At 43.3% G+C, this 16,119-nt stretch overlaps 1 protein-coding gene across 7 annotated transcripts in view; it reads right to left on the bottom strand.

Moving 5' to 3' along the window:
• Positions 1–16,119, bottom strand: part of Satb1 (SATB homeobox 1) — a 94,068-nt gene that overhangs the window by 64,100 nt on the left and 13,849 nt on the right. For 4 of the 7 annotated variants that reach the window (XM_076557536.1, XM_076557535.1, XM_076557537.1 and 1 more), the window contains exons 2-5: positions 6,461–6,705; positions 2,660–2,836; positions 1,778–1,904; positions 894–1,017 (exon numbers count right to left, since the gene is read on the bottom strand). In XM_076557536.1, coding sequence (XP_076413651.1) covers positions 894–1,017; positions 1,778–1,904; positions 2,660–2,836; positions 6,461–6,671 — 639 coding nt within the window. In that variant the 5' untranslated portion in view covers positions 6,672–6,705. Of the gene's footprint in view, positions 1–893; positions 1,018–1,777; positions 1,905–2,659; positions 2,837–6,460; positions 6,706–9,217; positions 10,279–16,119 lie in introns of those variants that run through there. The other 3 variants (XM_016006936.3, XM_006988470.4, XM_016006937.3) reach the window with 2 other exon arrangements.

Genomic DNA, 16,119 nt, shown 5'->3' with positions numbered 1-16,119 from the left:
CATAATTACATTTCACACTAGAATTAGACGAAAACCTTAAACAAGCACGCCAGTTAACACTGCATCACAGGATGACTTAGCACCCAGTGGGTGCTGGGCAGTGTTGCTGCTCCATACACTGTGGTGACCGTTAGCCAGCCGAGGGCTAGCAGAGAGGATGTCTGGTTTCAAACTTGGCAACAACCTAGAGTTTTATTTGCCCTCGACCAAAATTCATTCCAGAAAATGAAATGCAACAATAATAAATCTGTCTCATTTCAAAAATCCCAATGGTAAAACAGGCATCTCAAGAAAAAAAAAATGTCCATTTTTAAAAAGTGAACTAATTCTTCAAAATTGGTTATAAACTCCTAATGGGCAATAATTATGGACCTTTTGTTCCAGGCAAGAGATTTCTTATATTTATAATTAACATACATATATAATTTACAATTATTTTCAGCAAACACTTTCTCATTTTTTATAACAGAGCAAACACCATACAATGGTACCGTGATTTTATGTAGCCAGCATGCTGAAGTTGTGCACAGTAACACTGACACTATCATCCCTAAACCAAAGCTGTGCAGGTCCTGCCACTGTGAGTCTGCCTTAGAGAGGGCGCGGGTACTCAGAAGTGGATCTAAGAACGAGCTGGCAGAGTGTGGTGTCTTCTGCAGGACTGTTTTTCCTGGGCACAGCCCCCTACCCCCTGCCCCAAGGGAGAAAGGGCATAAAAACTCGGCTCAGAATGAATAAGGCAGATTTTCAAAGGTTACCAGTGGTCAAATCACTTAGCATTTTTAGCAAATTCTTGCTTCAGATACCAGTTGCTTGAAACCAGGGATCCCCATCAGACCTCAAGTGGTAGCTGCCCATGATGTCTTATTATTATGACACACTATGCTGAGTACCTGTGAAAGGGGGCACTCCTTGGCCAGCGAACTCTGATTCATATCTTTCAGTAAGTCCTTCAGAGCATTCCTTACTGTGGTGTGCGACCATTGTTCGGGAGGCAAGTCTTCTAGTTTGGGGCAACTATTTGAGACATAGATTAGAAAGGGGATTATTACAGGATTGCATCCTGCTGCAGAACATTCCTTTAAGACAGACAGATTTCATTTTGCGAATCAAACAGATGCATCTGGAGATTGCTCTCGGTCTCCTGATTGTTCCGATTAGTTAATTACTTTATACAACACATCTGCTGTATCGATGCATGAATTATACATCAGCTGCCTGTGGTGGCTATTTTTTCATGTTACTTCTACCTTCCTGCTCTGATGCGCTTGGGAAGACAATTTAAGGTGTACTGCTTTCTCACGAGCCACCGTGAAAAGCATTAACGTATTAACTGATTTCCTCCCACTACTCTGTTCATACGAATTAAAATGGCAAAAACACAGATATAAGTAAATAAGATCATGGCAAAGCGAATAAAGCATTCTTTCACAAAATGTACACAGATGGCACTGTTCATGATATGCAAAAATATTTTTTTCTTAAGTAAACTTTATGTAAAATGCCTTCTTGTAATGCATCATTTAATTGACTAAAAGTAAAAAGTCTTATTTTTTGATAGCATGCAAAAAATGCAGGAATTTCAAGGGAGGGAGTTGATTTTTAGAGTCCTACGTGGCCAAGTTGGAGAAAATAACTGAAGGGCTAAAGTTACCAAATTAATTTGGATTAGCAGGTCTCAAATGCTGAGTAAACAAAAACTGCAAGCTGGCTCGAGAAGCCTTATGTCCACCCAGGTAGGGAGAGAATTCCCCTTAGAACTGCTGCCTGCACCCACCTGTGTAGCTGGATTTTGAGCGTGACCACATGATACACATCTTGAAGCATATCTGCTACCGTAGCATCAGGGGCATCTGTCACATAGGACAGTGGAACTGGATTCCACTTCCCCACCTGGATGAGCCCTAGTCCAGATAAAGAGAAGACATGCTCAGTGCTGACTCTCAGACCCAGCAAAAGGTTGCTCTGCTCTTCCTCATTGCCCCCACCACAAGCAATATTGTTATTTCTGTTTGAATGATTCCCTTTCCCTCAAAAAGGCAGGTCAATCAAGATATTTGCAGCTTAGCTTTCCAAATTGTGAAATTATGTAAATGACTATAGGAGCTGTTTATTATTTTGGAAATAAATACCCATCAATAAAACCTATGCATCAGGCCACATTGTCCTAACTTACAGGAAGTTCTAATAAGACATAGCTGAACCGGTTCTAAATGGCTTTATGATTTAGATAAGATTCCCTATTGCAGTGGGAATCAACATTGAAAAATACTTTACAGCCCATAAAACCATCAGAAACAGAATAAAAGAAACAGAACTAGATATTCAGTCATAAATGCAAATTGACTCTCAACAGTCCATCTGCTCAAATACGCTCCTCACTTCCTTGTGGGTCCTCAGTGGAGCAGATTATTAAGGTCAATAAGCATACTAATGATTCAGCTGAAGTAATTTTAAAAAAAAATTTACCTCGACATTCCACATGAGCAAAATGTGTGTTAACTAAACCAAACTGAATTAAGCCAATTTTTAAAGCCACAGTCTATAAGGGACCAACATAAGGCACAGGCTGCAGCTCTTTGAATAAAATGTTCTCTGCTTTGTGTGAGAGGCAAACAGGAGGACCAGCAACTTCCCAGCCCCACAAGCGCATCATTACCTTTGGCCTGGGCAGCCGAGCTGTGCGAGTAGCCTAGAGACAGCAAAGCCATCTCGATCAGCTGGTTGAAAAGCATATCCTTTCTCACCAACACAAATTCTGCATGCTCCTCCTTGCAATCATACTCAATGGCGTTCTCATAATGTTCCACCACGCAGAAAACTGGTAGCATGGTTCCTATCAAAAAGACAGAGAGAAAGACAGAACACCAACAATCTTCAGAAACAGTCTGGAGGAGGAACACCTAAGCTATGAAAATAAATCTTCACCACAGTGAGAGGAGTCAGAGCCTCCCAGGCAGACTGGAGAGACACAGGCACACACACAAGCATGCAGTCACTCGCTGTTTGAAAGTTGCAAAGGAAATGCTTTAATTTCCTTCAATTGAACTTGGTCCTACGGTAACACAGGCTCGCCTCCCATTTTAACAGTTCATCTTCCAAAGCAGTGAATGCAGAATTACTTCTCTGACCGAACAATAATGCTGATGAGAGACAAATAAGTGTCTGGTCTAATTTGCTGTCAGGACCTTACGGTATGCGACAGAACTGCACTCGTCTTCATGGGACCCACCTTTGTACTGCATACATGCTTCTGCTAATAACAGATTCCACTCGCTTGTGTCCAAATTATCTGACTATACAATTATTTTCCTGTCCTTTTCATTATTTCCTCTAACTGGTTCCATAGAAGGAACACAAAACTTAGCCAAACCGATGCTCACAGGCACTGTTCCAATGCACATAATGTAGAAAACTTACACTTTTATGACTACTCACTCCATCTACCTGAGGAGAAAGACCTGACAGCAGCTGTAAGTCTTTAACATTAATTTCTGCGACAGGAAAAATGGTAAGACTGGCAGGGAGGGAAAGGAAAACTGGCGTTACTGAGGTTACTGAGATGCACGAGAAGCAGACTCTGCATGGGTCTGAGCTTCTCTGTTGCCTTACTTCCATCCAGTGCAGTAACTCAGTGGCACAGCCCACACCACTGTGGGCAAAGAGGCTTGGTCTAGAAGCCTGGAAGCCATCTGCAGTGGCACTCAAGGTAATAATGCAGTGCACTGTCAGATTCCCAACAGTTACAGGAAAGGGTTAAAAACAGATGCATCTGAACAGTACTGTGGCACACTGCCAGGAGGGTATCATCTTTAGCATAAATGATGACAAGGGTTACTTTAACAGGGCACCCAGGATCCCCAATTAGTTCTACAGTATCCCTGCCTGTGTCGGCTCCATACACTGGACTCACACTGGACTTGCAGATCCCTACTAACTTCTGAAGGTTTAAGTGCACGTCGATCGCTGCTGAGGATCAGCATTCCCTATTGCCAGAGAGACCCTTTACAAATTCTCTATTTGCTTGTTTCTGCTGAACAAAAGCCGGCCATAAAACAGCTACATCTTTCCACATGTGTGTCTTCACCAAAGCTTTGTGAACTGTTCACAAGAGATTCCAGCTCTGACAATTAAACCCCTTTAGGTTTACTTAGAAAAGCTCACAAACTCATTCGGAAGTACCAGCAGGCTAGGCATGAAAAACAAGCCGCAGAGCTTGCCAATATTCTTGTCATTCATTCAGCTGTTTTATACCAGAGAGAGAACCCGTCAGGGATCAGAAGAGAACTTGGGGAGACCGCAGCAAAAATAGCAATATGCAAACTGGTGATTTCTTCCTTGGCTTGAAGGTATTTTGGCAAAATCTCTTAAACAAATAAAAACACCCAAGCCCTTTTTTTCAGTGCTTTCTCAGCTTAGCCACAATTTTTATCTAGCACCTGTCAAACAGAAACCATGCACATGAAAAATAAGATTTAAAGAAAGGGGGAAAAAAACTACTGAAAGGCTTATAATTTTTTGCTTTTTGTATCAAGCACAGAACCTTCTATAATTAAGCTGCATTTTTAAGATATGGGATTTTGAATATAATACATTTTTTAAAGCATTTGAGCAGGAATGAGATGACCATGTTCTGGCTCCTTCTTCCTGTCTACTGGTGTCTGTGGAGTCGGGGTAACAAGCCAAAAACATGTATATTGGTTTCTCTTCTCATGGACTCAAACAGAGGTGTCAAACAGGGAGCAGCTTTTCAGACCTCAGCTCTGTGAAATAACTGAAACCTTTCAAACCACTGAAACAGTCTGGATTGACTCTGTGTTTTATTGATCAAATTTAAAGGTGCCTTATAGATAATAAAGGTGGCTACGGATACGGTAGCAACAGGATCATCTAATTACAAACCCAGTGCTAGATCGTCTCAAGAACTGTCACGGCTGCCCTCCTGTTAGGGGGTAATGTTAAACAGGAGCCTTCGCTGGACTGCCTGATTATTCGAGCTGGTGTTTGGCCAGACTTCCAACTACAGCAACTCCATAGCCTTCCTGCATTAGAAGGGGAGAGTACTGGTCACTGCTGAAAGCTAAAAATACCACATGATTTAAACCTGAAGGCAGTCTTAGAGGCTTTTGCTGGAGGTTTATGAGCCTGTGTAAACAGCACGGCTGCCATAAGGAGCAGTGGAGTCTGTAGAATCCTTGTCTAAAACTGTCCTGGCATTAAAGTTTGCTGTGCAAATATCACATAATACCAGAGACAGCTGAAATCTCCTATTTAGGAATTTATGGAACTTGTGTGTTTGCAGGCGTCAGGAAGCCTTTTTTATAGAGCCTCAGCGCTACACAGTACAATATTAATGCACTCTGTTTGAAAAGCCATAATAAATTATATTTTTAATGCTCTTACCCTGGCTTAAAGATGCATACATTCTTGGCAAACAATCAATAAATAGGGTAATCATGAGTAGAGGCCAAAGAATTTGCTGAAGTGCTGTTTTTCCATTTTTAATAGATAAAGATCTAACAATACGGACTGCTGTGTCTGTTTATTTCAGGATCAATATATTCTTTGTTTTCGCCAAACCAAGGAAAAAAATAAATGATTGTATGATAAATGTTATGCATCAAACACAATGAAATTCCTCAGCCCCTAACTTTCTCTACTTAATATTCGTGGTTGGTAAAAGATGGTATTTTATTCTTTGCTTAGCAAAAGCACAAAAAGTCTGACTACCCTTATGTGTTATTCAATGACAAATAAAGACCCCTGTGAGGCACAAAGGACACCCACATAGGAATCACCCTGTTGGGACAACAATGTCCAACACAGGCAAAGTTGCTAAAATTCCATCAATTTAATTTTGGTAGAAAACCACTTGTTTATATTTTTTCCCTTTATAAACTTGCCTAAATTTTCCTTTCCTTTACCAAAAATACTCAAGTATAGCAAAAATTAACAACTAGAATCAGCAAGTTTTTCCACTGTTAAATAATTACTTTGCTCTTCAGAAAATAAACCACAATAAATTACATCACAAATCTTTGATCTCATGTCAGATCCATGTCCTGAAATCCCCTTACAGTTAGTAATCTTGGGGGAAAAAAACAACCTATGGTAATTCTCAAGCAACCTCAGTGTCTTACTCTTCATCAGGGTAAGTTCAAGCAGCAGCCACCTGCACATCTGTAAATGCAGTAGTATCTACAAATGGATCTTGTGTAAACGAAGACTATCCAAATATTCTAACGCTTCCGGTCTTGGGTAGAGAGAGGCACCACTCAAAAACAGCACTCACGCTTTCAAAACACGATTGACACTACAGCCCAGAACGCCACTTCATTTCACATCAGAAAGAGATCTAGAAAAAGAATATACACAGCATGTTCTAGCCCTCCACCTCCACACAGGGTGGCCTTGGGCAGACACCAAGCAGCTTTCCAGGGTTTGGCTGGCAAGTCTTTACCTTTCCTAAGGTTGGTCTTCATCAGATGGCCCGAGTGTTTTAAAGGCACGCCCTGCATCTTTGCCCCTGTACTCCCCAGCCTTCCTCTTCCTAGTGGGCTCCCGTTCTGCTCCAGGCGGGCAATCTTGGCTGGTGGACCCTTCGGATCACTCACATTGTTAGACATTTCTGAATGCTCTTTCCCCTGAGTTGCCTCGTTCAAATGATCCATACTCAGTCACTGTCTTACAGATCACCTGCCAGAACTGGAAAAGAAGACGTTATCAGTGGGTGGAGGGCTGTAGTTATGCCTGCCCCATACACATCTCATCCCTAGACATTTCCCTCCACAAAACACATTTGTGCAACGACGTAATGATTTATAGACTGTGTGCTTCTATAGGAATTAATAGAATATTGTGGAACCTATACCAACATACAGGAATAAAAAAGTAATTTCTCAGCTAAAACTCTGAGGAAAATGGGCTTACTTTCAGAACAAGAATACCACAAGGTAAAAAGAAAATAACAAATTATACTCATGCATTCTCAATTTTTAAAAATTAAAAATGAATGACAGACTATGACTGCAATACTTGTAATGAAGGATGGAAAGATTATCAGTGTAAAGCATCAAGTTTACTAGGAGCTCACACTCTGACACACACTGCAATCTATGTTACAAATGAAAACCTCAGCAGAAGACCACGAACACCCAACGCTTTTTAACTTGCCACTTGCTTATGAGCTAAGGCAGCAAGAAGTTTTCTATCAGCTAAGTTTCAAGAGTTCCGTGCTGTTAAAGATCTCAAGCCCTGGACAAACATGTGACTGGATCATTTCACCTCTAAGCACACAGGAAGGAGTGAAGGGCTCCTTTAAATGTCTCATATCTTTTAGCAGGACAACTTGTCTTTTGGAGTTAATATTTTGGTGTCCATTGCTAACAGGGTGCTGTTAATTTAAATAGAAAAAAACCCTGAAAATATTTTGTGATTTGTGATCCAAAAAGTGGATGTGTGAAGCTCAATTTAAAAAATAATCCTAATAGTATTGACGAAACACAACCTCCAGTATTAAAAAATAATCAGGATGCAAGGAAGTTAGCATCAATAATTTCAGAAAAATGTGAATTTTCAGTTTTATTAAATATTAGACTTCAATTCTGAATGCTGTTTATAATAAAGCAACTGGTACAATATACCAAAGTTACTTCTAAATTATATTTTTAAATAGGGCTAGGTAAACAGAACAGGTAAGCAAAATTACGTTATGATCTTTCATTGCCTGGAAGCATTGGGGATATTTAGGAAAGCAGGAGGTGATATGACAGCGCTCTTTCCAGCTGTCTAGTATTTTGAAATATCTTATATACTTTAAAAAATAATTACTATACTCAAACTCCATGGACTTGGATCAGCTGAGAGACAGTTTGTATTAGCATGGCTTTTCTATAAACAGTTTTCTCTCATTAAGTCCGTCCTACTTCATCCTATAGAATCAAGAAACGGGGACAGGCATGCAATCTGGGGGCTTAAAGCAGCATTAAGAATGACAAACCAAGAACTACAAAGTTTGAGAAATAATAATAATAGTTATTAATCTTTGTACTCGAGGGCGGCACGCTGAGAACTCAAGGTTTACCCTTGATCCAGGTCCATCTGTTTTTGTTATGAGGTTCATTAACAATAAATGCATCTTTTAAAATCACTTTTTATCAAGATCACTCCTTTCCATTATCTTAAGCAGCAGTCTAAAGCCAAAATTAGAGTGATGGTTATTAAGTTATTCAAAACATTCTTTACATTTCATGTGGATCATAATGCAAGGCTGATTTCTCTAAAATTGGTTGCCTTACCCTAGAGCAGAAGATGAATTTCAAAACGTATGAATTGAACAGAAAAAATTTAACCCTTGGGGCAACTTATGAGAAAAAAGGGGGAGGGGAATTCACAACAGCATCAAAGTTAATACTACAGAACATATTAGGTGGTCACGAGGTCAGCAGCACTATGAGCTGTGTGGACAGCAAAAGAAAGAGGTCGAGTTCGATTTAGTTAATGTATTGACAGTCAAAATATCACATAGGTCATGAAAACTGTTTTCTGAATAGCCATCTACTAGACACTAAGTCATTCTCTAAAAGGTTTGCATTATAAAGCAAAATTACATGCACATAAAACACCCAATTTAATACTCCTTTAAAGTCTATGCCAAGGCGAAAGTTCATCAAACCTCAAGTTGGAGCTGAATCTAGCCACTGCCAACAGGCCTGCCTGGACTCACAACAGCGACTAATGTGATCGCAACCAATGCCCATCTCAAGATTTTGAGTAACATATTTTAAAAGCCATTTTAGAGCAATGTATGGATGGCACACAGAAAGCAGGCTACTTTCTGCAAGTCCCATTTCCCTGTCCATAAACTAAGACCACAGAGGATCCTTTCTGGAACGTGCTGGTGAACTCCATCTCAATAATTATTTCCCTTAAAAAGCAGGAAATAAAATCAAGAAATTCTGGTTTAACGAAAGTATGTATTCCCCCCCCCTTTTTTTTGTATTGTGGGATCCCTTTTCAAAGAGTTCCTCTTAGGGTCGTTTTCTTCCCGACAGAACCCCAGAAGCACATTTTAAGAACCCGTGCCCTTATCCATTCCATATGGCCGGCCCGATCCAGGCCAAGCTTTCGCTGTGACCTTTTAAAGAGACAAAGAAACAAACTACTATCTAGCAACAGCAAAGCTGCAGTTTTACTGAGTGAAATTAGCAAAACCAACCTGAAACTCACCACTTCAAAACTTGACAGCATATAAATAACAAAACAAAGGAGATTTCCTTTGCAGCCCGGGTTCTTGAAGTGAAGTTCAAGACTGGTGTTTTCTATGTCCTTTTTATTATTATTATTATTAAAAAAAAAAAAAAAAAAAAAAAGCAGCAGACCTGAAGGCGACTTCCCCTGAAATTGTATTATTTTCTCTTTCCTTACCCCCGCCCCGCTAAGCGGGGGGAAGGGCAAAAATAAACAGCCAGAAGAGTAGATATGGGGGGGGGGCTTTAAAAAGTCACAATTCGAAAAACAGCATAGCGAGCTTGTAAAATGTCTAACCTCAGAGAACAGGGTTTGGAAGGGGAGGAGGGGAGAGTGGGAAGTAGGGAGGAGGGAGAAGGTAAAATTGATCTGACAAGTGATTCGGTGGGGGTGGGGGGAGTCGTAAAAACAAAGCGGAACCCGTTAGGAGCTGTACACTGGTGGCACTGGGGAGGAAAAAAAATCACTGCGGACAAGGACCCCAGGAATGGTTGGGAGAGGGGGGGAAAAAGGTACCCTCGCCCCCTCCTCCTGCTGAGCTCCTGGGAGAGCGCTTAAAGTCCGCTTGGTGTCACCCTGCCAGGCTCGTCCGAGACCCCGGAGCGCCAGGGAAAGGCCACCTCGCTTTCTTCCCAGCCGCCCCCTCCCCCTCCTCAACAATCGCGACTGCGATTAACAAACCTTAAACTTTTTCCCCACCGCCTCGCACCCCCACCGAAGGTATCTAGCAGGGGCCTGAGAGGGTGAGGGGCAGAGGGTCGCGCCAAGAGCCCCGGGAAGGCACTAGGAGGCCACTTGGGAGGCCGGCGTCGCCGACAACAGCCCCGGGGACCCTCTCCCTGCCCATGGACGCTGGGACCCGGAGCGCCCGGGAGCACCGACGGGGAGGGAAGAGCAGGGGGGAGGGGGAGATCCGAGGGCAACCCCGCCGCCGCCGCCTCGGCGGCCACTTGCTCCCCGCCCCCTCCCCCCAAAAGTCGCCAAGCTCTCACTCAGCCCGAGTCGGAGGTAAACAAGGAGCTCGACAATGGCAGTGGGACTTGGGGACGCAGCCACCGCCCGGAGGCCCCCCAAAACTGATGCGGAGTTGCGCGGAGGGCGGTGGGTGCCCGGCTGCAGGCGGGGTCCCCACGCGGGCGGCGAGGCCGGTGTCGCCGGCGGCCCGGGAGAGGCGCGCGGGGGTCTGCGCGCGCTTGTGAGCGCAGCTCCCCGGACGGCTGCCGGTCGCTCGCTCGCTCGCTCGTGTCCCCTCGCGGCCGCTCTGCCCCCATTAAACCAGGAGTTGACTCATCCCGGCCGCGGTGGCCGCTGCCGCGTCGCGCTGGGCTCCGCGCGTCCTCCCGGGCTGCAGCCCTCGCCGCCGCCGCTGCTGCCGCCGCCGCCGCTGTGGCTGCCGCTTCTTCCTCCTCCTCATTTTAATGCGAGGCACCGGCTGGCAGCGCAGCCTCCTCCCGGCCGCCCGCAGCCTGCTACCCCGGCGGGGCCGCCGCGTCCCGGGCGCGGGAGGGGGAGGGCGGGCGGCGGGGGCAGGGTGCGGGAGGGCCGGGAGGGACCGGGCTCAAAACCCGGGCTGGAGGGCCGGGATCGGGGGAGGGGCGGGGGCGGCGGCGGCGGCCCGGGAAGAGCTGAGTGGGGCGCGCGCTGGCGGCCGGGCGCGCGAGCATCCGTAATGAGCCGCGAGCGAGAGAGGCGGGCGGCCGGCCGAGTGTACACAATGCCCGGCGGCCGGGGGCGCGGGGAGGACGCGGGGGCGCCCTGGGCAGGTGCGTGCGGGCAGTGCGGAGGAGGGGCGGCCCGGGGACCCTAGTCGGCCCGGAGGGACGGGGGGCGGGGGCGTGCAGGTGGCACCTGAGGTGGGCACGCAGCCGGATGTAGCTGGAGCGAAGAGCCCCAAGGAGTGCCTGGGTGATGGGGCAATAAAGGCGAGAAAGCCTGGAGACGCTCTCCCCAATACTTATTCTCAAAGGAATGTGGTCTCTAAACTGCCAAGAGTGACATCCACTAACAACTGAGTCAGGGCTTTCGGAACAAGTCAGAGCCACAGATAGTCAGATACTTTGGACTTCTGAAACACGCGGCCCGTAGTGCTGGAGTTAAACTAAATTTGGGTCACTGGAAACACACCTGACTTGCTATTACAAAGGAAAAGATGTCATCATTCTTAAAATACTTCCCATCGGGCGAATATTGGAAAGTTTGGGTTGGTGAATGCATCTGTTGTAGCAATACTTTTGTGATCAGGAGAAACTAAATACAGTCCACATAAAAATGAACACCGTAACATCTCACCCAAAATACAAAATGCATTATTTAATCACTAAGGTCTTTAGTTCACCAAAAAAGCAGTTCGTCAAGCAAGAGCCAAATGTTGTATTTTGAAGAACTATTTTTGAAGAATGCAGTAGTAGGGGAAAGATGTAGGTCTGAAAAACACTGTGTGATACAGTTTTTTAAAAGCAACAAGTTAGGACAACCACAGAGATAAGAACGAGATATGCAAATGAAGCTCTTTAAAGCGACCAATACACTCTAAGGCACACTGTTTACACTAGAAATCTAAAAAAGCAGAAGGTAAAGAAAATTATGGCCTCCTGGGGAAGGGTGAGTGTAGGAGAAGCACAAAGAAAATAGACTGCTCCAAGAGCGCCCAGGTTTCACCCACAAACCGGGAAGGTTAGTCAAAATCAAGGAAGGCAGCTGTGAATGGTGGTACCAAAGCCTTGAGCAAAAAACAACATGTGATAGTGAGACAGAAACATGCCATCCAAAACAAGGGAAGAAGTTTAAACAGCTTTCACCACAAAGGCTAAGAGTACATTTTTAAAAAGTTGAAATGTGTGGGAAATGTGGAGGCTATTTACAGTATAATAATCAATAAGGAAAATACAAATACAGCCAAATATAGCACTTGTGTGGGAGTCTATATTGTGACTGGAGGCTAAACTTATTTTGAAAGATATTTGATATTTAAAAGAACAAACATGATTAACTTGATAAGAACAATGATGTTTTTCAATAGGATGCATTAAAATTTCAGTCTCCAATGTGGATATCTGAATAGCCCTTCAAATTGGTAATGCCTGACATGTTTCCCTGAAACCTGACCTTTCTTAGTTGGTACAGTGTGTTCTAGTGTCATGCTGGATGAATTAACAAACAATACTAAAGAGAGAGAGAGAAATCATACTGGCCTACAAAGGCAGCAACATGTCACTGGCTCCAGCAACTCTACTACAGGTGAATTCTTAGAAAAAGAAGGAAGGAGCAGACTAGCCAGCCGCTGGTCAGGACAGACTCGGAGCTAAGAGACAAGAACGCTAAAAACAAGAGTTGTCTAAGACTACAACATGGGAATGAAAATAATGCAAATGTTCCTCCAATAATTTTACACAAATAAATAGGACAAAATGCCTGACTGCCTCAGTCTCATGATGACCTGATCAATGCTAATATAACCTGGAAAATTTTAATCTGAACAGCACCTTTCATTCAGGAATCACTATCTATTCATAAACAAGAAACATAAAAGTATATAATAAGGACTGATATGGCCTTGAGAAAACGATTGAATAAATGAGCATAATGGCATCTGATAATGACTTTATTATAAAGAGTAACAATATAGTAAAATCATCAATCAGTTAGTCACACACATTTCCCTAAAGCACATTTTTTATCCCCAAATGGTATGTTTTTAAAAATAGAATGGGTAAAATGGCACACAGCTGATACCTAGTGATATGCCATAGTGATGGGCTTTATTACTATATATGCTCATGAGAGTGTGTATATGTGTGTGACCTTCCTCTTCAGTACACTCACTATAGCCACTAAGTATTGGCCAGTAAGACTCAATCAAAATAATAAGAAAGAATAAAGATAATTATATCACCTTCGAAGATCTATTTGAGCATGCGTTACCATGTTGGGGGTGGAGGGGACATTACCTGAATCTACAGGAACAGCTTATTTTTAGCCCTTAAGATGTAAGCAAGTATGGAAAAAAGCTAAAACAAAATAAAATTTATAGATCTTGCTATCAAACTGGAGAATTTCAGCAGCCTCAGTCCTGTAGCACCAGTGCATGGATGCAGTCAAAACAGTGCATCAGTCTTCCCTCGTGTGAAAAGGGCATCGAAACTGGCTACACAAAGGAAGTGACCATGAGATATTATATCAAATACACAAGACTGTTAAAAACTTAACGAAAGCACTGCTGCATGTTTCAGATGTTAGCCAAAGGCATTAAAAAAAACATTTAGAGTTCTGAATAGTGTACATAAACCGAGAAAGCATTTAGAACCTGAATGCTTTCCGATACTGCAGCTCCTCTGGTGACTGTGGTGACGCAGCAGTCACCATCAGAACGCTTTCTACAGGCATGGTTTGGATTTGATCGTTTTTAATTCAAATACAGTTGGCTATCTCCACTCAAAGCGGCTCCATCTATGTAGCACATGGCTTTTTGTCAACTCTTTGTTTTTGGTTTTAGCTGCAGGTGTTGTTTTCTATATATGAGTTTCTGGGACTATGGTCCGTGTTGGCCATATAAGGATGTCTATTCAAGCCATATGTTTTGCTGTCATGTGTCTCATTTTGTCTGTCTGGGATGTCAGTACTGATTTCCACATCATTTCTTGAATGGACAAACACCAATTTGCTAGAACAGAGAGGAAACACTGGGGTTGCAGCCCAAACAACTTCAACAGAACATATTTTGGGGAGGAAATGCAATATCCTGTAAACATTTGCAGCCTCTTGTCTCATATTATCTATGACCAACATCATGACAACTGCTTACAGTTTGAGAAAAAAGTTTGCATTCTCTGTCTGCATGTAGCTTTATAAGTTACAGCCCACATTTTGGAGGTCATGGAAGGGCATATGCTAACTGACTTACTCTGATATCTGTGGGTTCTGTAGCCAACTTGACCCAGCCTTGAACTTGGGGAAGTTCAAGTGCACCACCTCCTGATTTTCTCTTACCAAAGTCCCCGACTAATCCTACTAGAAGTTATGGGCCCTTGTATGTATTCTTGTAGCAATCTGTGTTTCTCCTTTGTAACAATCATCGAATTCTTAATCAGTTAGCCATTTGAGTGATTATTAGTCAAGCAAACATCTCCCTATCAGGCTGCAAGCCCCACGAGTGCAGAAGTATCGCTAATTGCCATGGATCAAGAACTGAATGCAGTATTCCTGCAATGTTTGCATTTTGACTGCATATAGAGGAGCAAAGAGCCCTCGGTACCATTTGAAACCAATCTTCACCATTAACTGCACAACAGTACATATGTATTGCAGAAGTGAGAAAGCGGAATACTGCAGAAGGTTGTTACATCACTCAATTTTCAATTAATTAAAATTACATAAAAATTACAAGTTAGTTCTTCCCACCCACTTCAAGTGTTACATAGCACATGGCTAGTGGCTCTCACAACTGCACAGTGTAGACTGTAGAACACTTACTTGCCCACTGCAGAAAGGCCAACTGGGCAGTACTTACCTGAAGAACTGTAAAAGATGACTAAGTGAGCCCAGGATCTGCTCCGAAGGAGTCTTACAGGTGCTGACTGGCTTTCAGACATTCTAATGATGTCTGAATGGAGATCATTTTCCATTTTAAAATTAGCCCAAAGATCTGTAATGTTACATGGAATGAAACTAGTGTACCACTGAATACAAATTTAAAGTAACTTTCCAGACATGTCTGCACTTGAGAGGGTCCTGCAATATATCTGCAACAATATGCAGTCATTATAAATGCTACTTGCTATGAGTGCTTCAATACCATATAAGAAAAGGTATAAACCACAGTCACTGCACCCTTCTCTCAGCTTCCTCATGATGCTAACACAAACCCCTTAGCTGTGGATCTTTGTGCAGCTCTAACTGTAGATACCTACTCAAACTGGGAGAGTATCCAGCTACCAAAACCTGGTACACTGTAGAAAAAACATCAGAGGCTGGAAAAGGTTGCAGGAGAGAGCAAAATATAATGATGATGAACTTCAAACCCAGATTTCAAGGGTTTGGGGTTTTACCCCCACCTCAAGTAGGCTGGGTTCAGTTATAGCCAGACTGATAGTTATCAAAATTATGTCCCCTAATTCCTGTGAGGTTGGGTGTAAATACTCAAAGATAACTTGTGATGTTCTCGACAGACAGGTCATTATCACTGCAGTGTTAGCTGTCATGGCTGGCAAGGTGGCTGGGCCTTTACATTGCCAAAATGGATTTTTATTAGCAAGGATTTATTGAACAAAAGTTTTCAAAACTACCTTTCCTTCCACAGATGTTAATATGAATATTTCTTTTACAAATAATTTCATCAAAATTTGTGGGTATTTCTGTCTAGACCCATATGAGATTGAGCAGAGATCAGGAAAGATTCCTGCAGTCGCCACCGAGTCCGCTTAGTATAGGACCACCAATGTACCCGTGTTTCCAGACGCCTGGTTTTACACTATGGCTCCTGAAATGAATGAACTTCGTGCTCCTTTCTCTTGGTGGGATCCTTTAACATACAGCTTAGTTTAGCCTTGTTTTCCAAAACCTGGTATACTGCAGGAAAAGGGCGGCAGAGGCTATAAAGCTGTGGCTTATTCTCCCCTTCCTCTGATGTCCCATCGTACTGCCCATCCTTCCAGCTGGGTAGCCTTCAGTATGCTATACTGGTCCTCTGAACTGCAAGGCTCCGAGCATCTTAACATTTCTTACATGTGTGCATATCCCTGGATTCTTTCGCTGTGCCTACCACCATGGGAAGAAATCCCTGAACTGTTTGCAGAAGAGAGTGCTTAAGGATCTTAGGAAGGAAAGGCGGGTATTGGCCTCACAGCCCACTGCAACTGAATGGAATGGTTGAAA

The sequence above is a fragment of the Peromyscus maniculatus genome, chromosome 21, assembly GCF_049852395.1.
Source record: "Peromyscus maniculatus bairdii isolate BWxNUB_F1_BW_parent chromosome 21, HU_Pman_BW_mat_3.1, whole genome shotgun sequence".
In the NCBI taxonomy this organism is placed as follows: Eukaryota; Metazoa; Chordata; class Mammalia; order Rodentia; family Cricetidae; genus Peromyscus; species Peromyscus maniculatus.
This window is presented reverse-complemented; position numbering and strand designations above follow the sequence as displayed.